Source organism: Pinus tabuliformis, chromosome 7, assembly GCF_031772625.1.
Source record: "Pinus tabuliformis cultivar Carrire ecotype Pingquan chromosome 7, CPIR1, whole genome shotgun sequence".
Taxonomy (NCBI): Eukaryota; Viridiplantae; Streptophyta; class Pinopsida; order Pinales; family Pinaceae; genus Pinus; species Pinus tabuliformis.
The window spans coordinates 1,214,450,014-1,214,460,335 of NC_142293.1; the positions used below are offsets into that span (position 1 = coordinate 1,214,450,014).

Consider the following 10,322-nt stretch of genomic DNA (forward strand, 5'->3'; position numbering starts at 1 on the left):
GAACACATTGAAGCAGGAGAGAAAACCAATGGTAAAGAAACACAGGACAAACAAGCACAAGCAGGACAAAAAGAGAAAGAGGGAAAGGGCCAAATTGCTGATCCTAAAACAGAGCAAGGAACAACAACACAAACACCAAGGGAAAAGAGACTACAGAGGCGAGTAGAGAAGGCAAAAACATCCCAAGTAAAGGCTAGCACAGCCACAACAATCAACCAAAACAAAAGGTAAAGACAGATCCTGAAATGGCCGCAATACAGGCAAAAATAGTTGACATAGAGACTTCTACAGGAAGCATGGAAATAGAACAGCAAAGGGGGAAATCACCGGAAATATTGACAAGAGAGGCAGCAGCTATGCTTGCCGCCTTAAAAACACCTCCAAAACAAAAAGGGAAGTGAAAGAGGCAAACCTCCATGTACTTTAAAGCAAGAAGGAGCACACGGATCAAAGTAGGCAGACCCTACTGCAGTCAAAGGAGCCAGTTATCATTGAGGACACAACTCTTAAACCAAAGGAAGGGTTTCCTTCAAAGATGTCCGTCACCTATGAACGAGGAAGCCCAAAAACTTCCACCTGGAGGGAAAGACTGAAGACAATGGACTGAAAGACAGTTCTACAGAAAGCTGAGAAATCTCTACAGGAAACTCGTGCTAAGCTAAAAGAGACCGAGAAATTGGAGGAAAAGGCAGCCAAACAACCACAGGAAGAAGAAAGGACAGAGGAAATATTAGAACCAAGCCCTCATCCCAGTTTGGGCTCATACTATAACCTGTTAGAAGCTGGGAAAATAATTCCCCAGAAATTTGCAGTGCCACTATTCTTTGCATTGGAGGAAGAAAGAATTATGACTCATACTTGGATGAGGATTGTCAAATCCAAGGAAGTGGCAGACATAGGCCCCCTAGACGAACAACTCAGGGAGTCAAGGAAAGAATTGGCCATGGTGAAGCATGTGGAAGCATTCATAGGGCCAAACTACAGGAAGAGAATGAGCTACTGAAACAGCAGCTACAACTATAGGGAATCCATAAGGAAGACATGCCCTCCATTCTAGGAGAACAACAGCAATGGGAAAAGCCTCCAACAGACAAAGAAACCTTGGATGAACAACAAAGAAAGGATGGGTTGCAAGCTGAGATCGAGGCACTAACAAAACAACTACAGGAGAAGGAGTTGCAGGCAGCAGAGGAGATACAATCTCTAAGGCAACAGGTACATGAGAAGGAAGTCCAACTAGCCTGCATGGCCAGCTGGGCAATAGAGGCCATACAGTGTAGGCATCCTGCCAAGTCATACACTTTGTACCTTAAAGATCAATGGTTGCAGTTCCAGATTAACACCTTGGCCCAAAGGGGCACTACTCCATTTCAAAACTATCATCAATTCATGGCTTTATGTGACAGTAGCTCATCAAAGGACAAGGCTAAATTATCAGAGTTTTATTTACACAAATTGGCCCTTCCAAACATGAATTCATGGGATCCCAATGCTGTGGTAGGAGATGTGCAACCTATGGCCATGGCCTCTTCGATGAATCATGAGGAAAAAAGGGCAGCAGAGGTCTGAAATATTATGAACAGGGAACTCAGTGAGCCACTAATGATCAGAGAAGAGCCAGAGGATCCCTCAGTATTGATAAGCGCCCACCAGCACTTGGCCAACAACCCTCAGGATTTACCAGATTACATTGAACGACAAGCTCAAGCTATTGCCCACTTCGAGGACATGGAGAGACTATTGGGAGATGACTGCCTTCATGCTTGTATAAGGAGGTGGAACACACTGCCCCACAATTTGAAGATAAGATAATACCACTCTCTAACCAGGATGAGGGAGGCCTTGGCAAGGGTACCCCTCTATAAACATTCAATGCAAAATCCGCAGGGCAATTGGATCGGCCTAAAGTTCAGTCCTCCCTTGCTTTTGGGATTGCTAGAAGGAGTTAAGGAAGAAGAGGAAAAAAGGCAGTGGGAGGAAGTGGAAAGAAAGGCAGGATTTCATGACCAGGAAGAAGACATCACCTCGGAGGCCTGGGACGTGAGAGAGGCAATCAAAGCTATCAAGGATGATGAGCTAGATTAGTTTCTCAGAGGATGAGCAACCCATTTAGCAGGGTGGTGATGATGAGCCCCAAAAATGGGTAACTTATTGGGCTCATTTTGCCTATTGTTCTCCATTAATCCACCATTCTTCATAGTTTATGCATGCTTTTGAGTATATTTATGTTGATTAAACGAATGAGGATAGTCACTTGACCATGAAGACTAATACGTGTTTATTGCAGATTTTTGTACAACTTTTGGACCGAGGTCAAGCATTTATGAGCCATTTGACAGCCGAATGCAAGGGAACAAGGCTCAGGATTCGTAGGGAGGGTGCCTCCTGCACTAAATGGCCTCTTCCTTGAGTTCTCCACCATCAACTTGGAGTTTAGCAGCCCACCAATGTTGATTCCCAAGGACAGCTAAGCAGTTTTTATGAAGTGATTGAGTACTAGCAATTTGGGCAGCCAAGCCCCTCGAATCAAGGAGGATTGTTGGAGGTCCTCGTGGTGCATAAATAGGAAGGCTTCTAGCTTGCGTAGGTTACTTTTTTGAACAGTTGTATTCTGCGCTATAGTGCTGCTAGTTTCTCAGCTCATTTTGTAGCTTCTGCTGTACAACTTCTTTTGTGACATGGTTATCTTTTAGTAATGGAAAGCAGTTTCATTTGGCACCAGTTCTGAGCTTCTTCTTAGGAGCCTGCAGCTCTTGGGGCTGGGCCCAACCCAAGTGCCAAGGCTTCCTTTGGGTATTGTTATGTGTTGTTGATGTCTTTATCAAATAATTTCTGTTAAGTAGATTACAATCTTGTTTGGTTACCTAGGTCATTGTTGATGATTAAAAAGGCTTTTCATGTTCAGATTGGTTTGATAGGTTGATAACAGAGAAGATCTTCCGAAAAAAGGCTGACAAGCAACCCTGATCTCACCTCTCCCTCAATGGGACCATGAGCTGGGACCAAGGCGTCCTTGCCACCACCAAAAAATTGTCTTTGCTTCGTCATGCAATTGTTAGTGTTAGATTCTCATTTGTGGAAGTTGATACCAGTTGCGGTTACATGTTCAGGTCCATGATTGTTTAGTTTGCATAAGCTATTTCACATGATTTTGTTGCCAATAAACTTCTGTTCATTTTCTTTGCTAATATTTAGCTCAGATTAGGTTAAAGTAGCTAGGTCTTTGGTTTTCCAAGTCTTTGTTTGAATAGTTTGGAAAATAACTTGCAAAGCACCTGTGATACCTCTTTGCCTACCCCTAATCCATCAATATCATCTGCTCCGTCCTGTAACTCTGATTCTTGCCTCACATTTGCTACGTTCCCTCATTTTGACCTAATTTCCATATTTTTGTGCAACATTGCTCTACCCCTCCTTGAACAAATCCAACCATCCTTATCACTCACCTGCTTCGTTCACGAGGTCTTGGGTCCCTCCACATCATCATCCAACCTCCGTACCCACTTCTTCACCTTTCTTCCACCCTCAACCCTGCAAAAATCCCCTTCCGGAACATCCTGTAGAAACATCCTGTAGAAGCCATAGAACATCCTGTAGAACCCCTGCAGACTTCCTGTAGAAGCTCATGAAAGCGGTTTCTTGAGATCTGAACACTGTGAAACTCTCTGGAAGGGTGCTAGGGACCCCTTAGGCCCTCTTCTAACCTTCCCAACCTCCTGCAAGCGCCTACTCCATTTCCTTTCGCCAATCAACCTCTCCATAGTAAAAAACAGTTAAAGCACATGCAAAATAATTCTCACAAATTACTCAAAAATGCAAAAAGATGTTTTCTTCACATTTCTCTTCAGAAGTAGCTTAGTCACATGCACTTTACCTTTCTAGAAGTCAATGGCATCCATTTCTGTATCTTTCATCCTTTTACTTGCACCAGTAGGGTTAGTCGGTAAAACTAGGGTTTGCTAGGGTTTGCATTTCCTTTTAGCTTTCCGCTTCTTTTTGCAACTAGATTAGCCTCCTTGGAGTTAGCTTTCATCCATCATATTTAAAAGCTTCTTCTAAGAGTTCATAGGAGTTGGCTTAAGCTCCTAGCGGACTTGTGCTAGCTGATAAAGTGACAGTTGTGGCAAAAGCTAGTACTTGTGCATATAGCACCGTCGCTTCCAAGTTTGTTACGAACTACCGGGTTGATAAAAGTAAAGAAGGGAGCCCTAGGAGTTGCAGCATTATTGCTGCAATACTGGAGCCCACCAATGACCATGTTAGATTTTATAAAACATGGTTAACCAAGATTGACCATGGTTAGCCATGATTATCATATTATATAAATCTTTGTGATAATCCGACATTGGACCATGTTTGAGACAATGATCGATTTTCATATTCTGACAGTCTTTGCCACAATGCGACGTTGAACAATGGTTGACCATCATTAACCATGGTTGACCACGATTGATTTTATAAAAAATGGTTGACCATGGTTGACCATGATCGAGCATGATTAACTGTGGTTGACCATGATTAGCCATGGTTGACCATGTTTGACTAAGGATGACTATGATTGAACAATGTTGACTATCATTGAGTATCGTAAACATATAGTTGATTAACATTGACCATGGTTAACTATTTATAAATTGACTACAAAAATTGACTATAAAGGTTAAATATATTTGTCTATGTCATCATAATGACTCTAGATATCTATGCTTAACTGTAAGGATTTTAAACATAATACCTATCAATTATCATGGTTCAACACGATTTTAATGTTCACTATTTTGACCAAATTAATCATAATTAAAATGTGTTAGTATTTAAATTAATATATTATTAATTTATAAATTTATAAATTTATAAATCAATTAAATAATTCATAATTATTATTATATTAAAATTTTAATAATATTATTAAAGTTGAAAATGATATTAATAAAGAAGCCTGGCCTAAAATAATCCTTGAAGAATTTATTTTAAACAAGTTATATCAATACACAGCATGGTGACGTATTTGTTTTGACAAATCGAATGCTGGTTCCGTGGCCTCTGTGGCTTGAAAGAAGGCATTACGTGGAAAGCTTCTATGTTTGTCATAACTGCCTTTGAAAGGCAGCTAGGGCAAATATATAACTCCTTACGTAATGGATTTTATTTATTTAGCACCCCATTTTTGGAAATTTGTATGAGGTGGCTGAAATAGTTTATATTCAAAAAATAATTGAGCGAAAGTGAAGCCGCTTGCGCTAAGCTATTTTGACTCCAACAACCTGGGTTTAGAGTGATTGAATATTAGAATCTGATTAATAGAAGTGAGAGTAATTTTATTTTATTTTATTAGTGTTAGTTAGATTTTGAAATATTCACAGAATTTGTAATAGAGCTAAGTTTAATTAATGATATAGTTTTCCAGTGTTTGTTAGATTTTAAAATATTTTTAGAATCTGCAATAGAGTTAAGTTTAATTAATAGTTTAGAAGTTGTGTAAATGGTTTATATTAAGTTTAATTAATAGTTTAGAAGTTGTGTAAATGGTTTATATTAGGAAAATAATTTAGTGTAGGTGAGGTGATTGAACTGTGTGTTAGCTACCTTGAATCCAAGGACTAATTGGAAAGTTTGTCAAACTTATGATTTATAGTGATTATTATTTTGATTGTAGTTTTTGAGAATATTTTGGAATATGATAAATAGGAGTGAGGTCAGTTTTTTAGACTTCACACATGTGCCTAAATTTTTTCAACTTCACACTTCTGTCAGTAATTTTGAAACATTATCAGAATCCTTAATAAAATTAAATACAGCTATACTATATTCATTTGTAAAATCTGTCATAAAATTAAATTTAGGGATGATATATTCATTCATGATAATGATGTATCCTTGTGTGGGCATTGAAGATAAAATGAACTTTTATGATTGGGATTTGTCTAAGATGTTACAAATTTGCTCAGTTTTCTTGCCAAAATCCGGTGAAAATAATTTCAAAAAATCAAAAAATCTGGAATGTTTGAATTTGAAATGGATTCAGTCTTTAAGAATCCTGAGACATCCAAAATCAATCCTGAAATTTGACGACTATAACTCAAATTTTCAAAAATTTATACTAAATATTATCATAATCTAACAGAAATTTCTATTATTTTAGAAGCTAATTTGTAAATTTTTTAAACTAAGCTTTATGATTGTAAGTAGTTGTAAGTAGCATGTGCATATACTCACCGTATATACTCTCACATGGACGTTGTTTTTTTCCCTTTGATTTTCACCTGCGGGGACGGTGGCTCGAGTACAGCCTCAGGTCGGATTCAGAAATGAAGAATGGCAGTTGGGAAGACAGGCAGGTGAAATTAAATATCCAGAAGCCAATAACCATCGTTCTTCCTGCCCATCTAATTAGGACGAAAGCTGCTCCTGCGGTTCTCATAATTCCACAATTGAAAATCAAGATTGATGGTGACAATTAATTGATAATTGCGTAATTGTTTGTGTAAGGTCTAATGAGGACAATAATGTTTGAGGGGTAGGCAGAGTCGCACCGAAAACGTGGCCTCCAGCCAGCCCGGTCCTTAAGTATCGGCCAGTTGCACCTCCAACAAGCCCACATAGCAAGTTCGGGCTATGTCTCTGCATTTCAGCCCGTCCATGATTTCAAGGTCGAATCTGCTTGCTGACATGAATCCATCAATATATATAGAGAGAAATATAGGTTTTTTAGATTTAAGCATGGCCGTTTAATAATCTGCATTGCATGGCGAGATTGTATTTGTGTTAGAAGTTGATTTTCTGTTTTTTCTCTTTCAGTTAGTTAGTCCAATAAAGCAGAGATGGGTCGTGCTCCATGCTGCACAAAAGTTGGTCTCAACAAGGGAGCATGGTCTGCCGAAGAGGATAGTCTTCTGGGCAAATATATTCAAACTCATGGTGAAGGCAATTGGAGGTCTCTGCCCAAGAAAGCAGGTTAGCCTCTCAGTCCACCTATCCTATCAGTTGTTACATATGTTTTTTTAAACAAAGTTTCATAAGTTCAGAGATATCTATTTCATCACAGAGACCAGCACAAATACAAGTATCGGATCACTTGAATAGATATAGATTTACATTTTCATGGGTCGTAATGGTTTTTTACATATAATCAAAGTTTGTGGGTGTGAATTGGATTTGGATAAAAAGCCTTTCTAATAATTCCTCTTAACTATCTAAGATGAACCCAATCGACAACAAATATTATATTAATTACCCAACTTTATTGATATATATAATTTTAGTTTGTTTACTCATTTTCAGGGCTGCGAAGATGTGGAAAGAGCTGCAGACTGCGTTGGCTAAACTATCTTCGGCCATGTATCAAGCGGGGAAATATTACAACAGATGAAGAAGAACTTATTATCAGAATGCATGCTCTCTTGGGCAACAGGTAATATAGAATAGAACAGGACAGAATGTTGATTTGTTATTTTGATGATTATCAGAATGCATGCTCTCTTGGGCAATGGGTAATATAGAATAGAAAGAAACAAAATATTGATTTGTTATTGGGATGTTTTGTATATATAAGAAGTTGTTTCTTGTAATATATTTGTTAGTGTTATAGGTTAATAGTGTAGGAGGATATAAGTAATATGAAAGCAAGTTCCATTATCAATTCCAGTTTCTGGAGTTTTAATGTTTAAAATTGATTTACTTTGGTGTTTAGAATTGATCTGCAGTAATCTCATTCATGTTCTTAATTTTTTTTTAACAAATATCATGCATGCTGGATTTAAGAATATTTTAGAAATAAGATGGATATAAGAGAAGTCAACTATATAACTTAGTTTTTTTTCAGAGAGAAACTATTTAACTTAGTTTATGTCTATCAGAGTTCAGCAATATTTTTGTTTATAAAATTTCCAAAATATTTCAATATATGTTATTAAAGACTTAGAAATTTAAAAGCAGTTATTGAGGGATTACAAATTTGATTCAAATATTTCATAGAAAATTAGCATTCCTCATGTTTATCAAATTTCTAAAAAAAAATATTATTGTTTCTTAAATTTCCAAAATATTCCAAAATCTCAATCAACTGCCTTACATATTTCATACCGAAATGGTGAAGTGACTAATGGATGCTTCTTTGTTATGGGCAGATGGTCGATAATAGCAGGGAGAGTCCCCGGCCGAACAGACAACGAAATAAAGAACTACTGGAACACTAACTTGAGCAAGAAACTTGCTGTCAGGGGAATCGATCCCAAGACTCATAAAAAAATCACGATGGACGGCACGAACAGAGTCAACCGTGATCGTTTCAACCAGAGGAAAGGTGAGAAAATATATGATTCCCCACAGAGACCTCGACAGCCGGAAAGAAATGTTGCGAGGGCCGGCCAATCAACAGGGCTCGTGATTCCTAATGTTCACAATCTAAAAGCAGATTTAAAAGCGCAATATATTGCAAGAATCAGAGAATTTAAAAGCTCTAATACTATCAGCTCCTCTTCTCCAATTAATGTACAGATTGAGCCAAAGTCCAGAGAGTTAAGTACAGCAGATCCGATATTTCGTTGTAGCTCTGCATCAGAAAAAACCAGAGAAACCACTCATCCAGATTTCATGGAGCCCCACCCAGTTGCAAGCTCGGATGCCGGGAAACAAACCGATGATAGTACTGTATATTGCGGCAGTGATTCAGCTGCCAGCTGTTCCTTGATCGACCACTTCTCCAATGAGGATGATCATCACTACTTGTCTATGGAGGGAAACTCTAATGAATGTTACAGTCAGACATTGACTGAAGACTATGGATCTCTGAAGCCCAGTACTCCACATACAGAATCAGAGCCAATATGTGATAGCAGAGAACGTGACAATGACAGCCATGTGCAGAAACATGACCAGTTCCCGGAATATGACGTATTCAGTTTCTTCGACGTTCGCAACGCTGAGAATGAGATTTGTTGCAGCGCTGATCAGTGGGTACATGAGCAAGAAGCAGAATTCATGCAGCAGAAAGATCAAGAAATGCCTCAACTTGGCAGCTGGGACAAGCAAATTGATGATCAAGAAAAAGAGAGTTTTGAATCTCATGTAAACAATGATGTGACTGCAATGTCATGGGAAGCATCTTTTTGGTTTTAGCAGGAATCAAAATTTAAGGTGCAGGATGATTAAATTCCTTACTGGTTAGTTTTTTGTTTTTCACCCCAAATCCTTCAAATGCACAGTTAGTAAGAAGTGAGTTGGCTGTCCGTAGAATCTTGTAGTGTGTGTGGACTTTTTGGAGAATGGCTGATGTACTGGTCTTTCCATGTTAGTGTTTGCCATCCAAATGTCAAGGATCCCATTGACCATAAAAACAATAACTAAAAATGTCACTTAAGTAGTTATATTTTATTTTCCTCTTTAGATGCTATTGTGAATAGTTGTTGGGAAATTAATGAACGAATTTCTAAAACGTGGGAGGTTTGGTATACCTAACAGATGCGGAATAATGGTCATACTGTCAATGACTTGAGCCCTCTGAATCAACTTAATGTTATTAAGTAAATAACAACTCTAATTAATTAGTCAAAGCCTGAAATAATCGACAGAAGCTGATGGCGATTTGCTACTCTACATTCTGCACTTATTATCAGACACCAATTTAATAATGGAACAATGTTTAACTCGCTATGATTAAAACTATGGAGAAATGTTATATTCAAATAAGTTGTTGGTTGACTCGCTATAATTAAAACGATACAGAAATGCTATATTCAAATAAGTTGTTGGTTAACTCGCTATAATTAAAACGATGGAGGAATATTATATTCAAATAAGTGGTTGCTTGTTGCATTAGGTGAAGGGATTTGTTCTATTTTGTAATAAATTTCTTGTTTAGTTATTAAAATTTAATAATATAACAAGTTGAGTTTTGATAGATTTAGAATTTTGATTGAAATTTTAATAAATTTCTATGTAAACCATTTTATTATATTTAGCAATTTTGTTATCAATAAAAAGATTCTTTATTTTAATAAATTTTTATGTAAACTATTTTATTATATTCAACAATTTTGTTATCAATAAAAAATCTCAGTTTTTAATTTTAGTATTTAATTAATTTTAATTTTAATAATCAAAATATATATTTTTTCCTAATATTTTATATATTTTATTATTTAAAAGAGATAATAACCATTTTTAACGAATTACTTCCTTGTAATATTTAAAAGCTATATGTGTAGAGTAATAATATGTGTGTAGAGTAATAATACATTAAGTTTACTAAAAGTGTATTTTGATTAACTTTATATATTATTAAAATAATTGATTTTTTTTTATTAATAATAATATTGTATTTT

The 10,322-nt window shown here is 36.8% G+C and overlaps 1 protein-coding gene across 1 annotated transcript; it reads left to right on the forward strand.

The window, feature by feature from the left end:
• The first annotated feature begins 6,514 nt into the window (after window positions 1-6,514).
• On the forward strand, window positions 6,515-9,227 carry LOC149251780 (uncharacterized). The gene is made up of 4 exons (XM_089459563.1): window positions 6,515-6,650; window positions 6,799-6,954; window positions 7,282-7,411; window positions 8,127-9,227. The coding sequence occupies exons 2-4, from the start codon at window positions 6,822-6,824 to the stop codon at window positions 9,115-9,117; spliced, it is 1,254 nt and encodes a 417-aa protein (XP_089315689.1). The 5' UTR covers window positions 6,515-6,650; window positions 6,799-6,821; the 3' UTR covers window positions 9,118-9,227.
• Window positions 9,228-10,322: the final 1,095 nt, after the last annotated feature.

Excerpts from the sequence above, each read along its gene's own strand:
- LOC149251780 (XM_089459563.1), top strand. The coding sequence starts at position 6,822 with ATGGGTCGTGCTCCATGCTGCACAAAAGTTGGTCTCAACAAGGGAGCA. Across the intron at positions 6,955-7,281 it reads GTCTCTGCCCAAGAAAGCAG|GGCTGCGAAGATGTGGAAAG; the intron begins GTTAGCCTCTCA and ends ACTCATTTTCAG. Across the intron at positions 7,412-8,126 it reads CATGCTCTCTTGGGCAACAG|ATGGTCGATAATAGCAGGGA; the intron begins GTAATATAGAAT and ends TGTTATGGGCAG.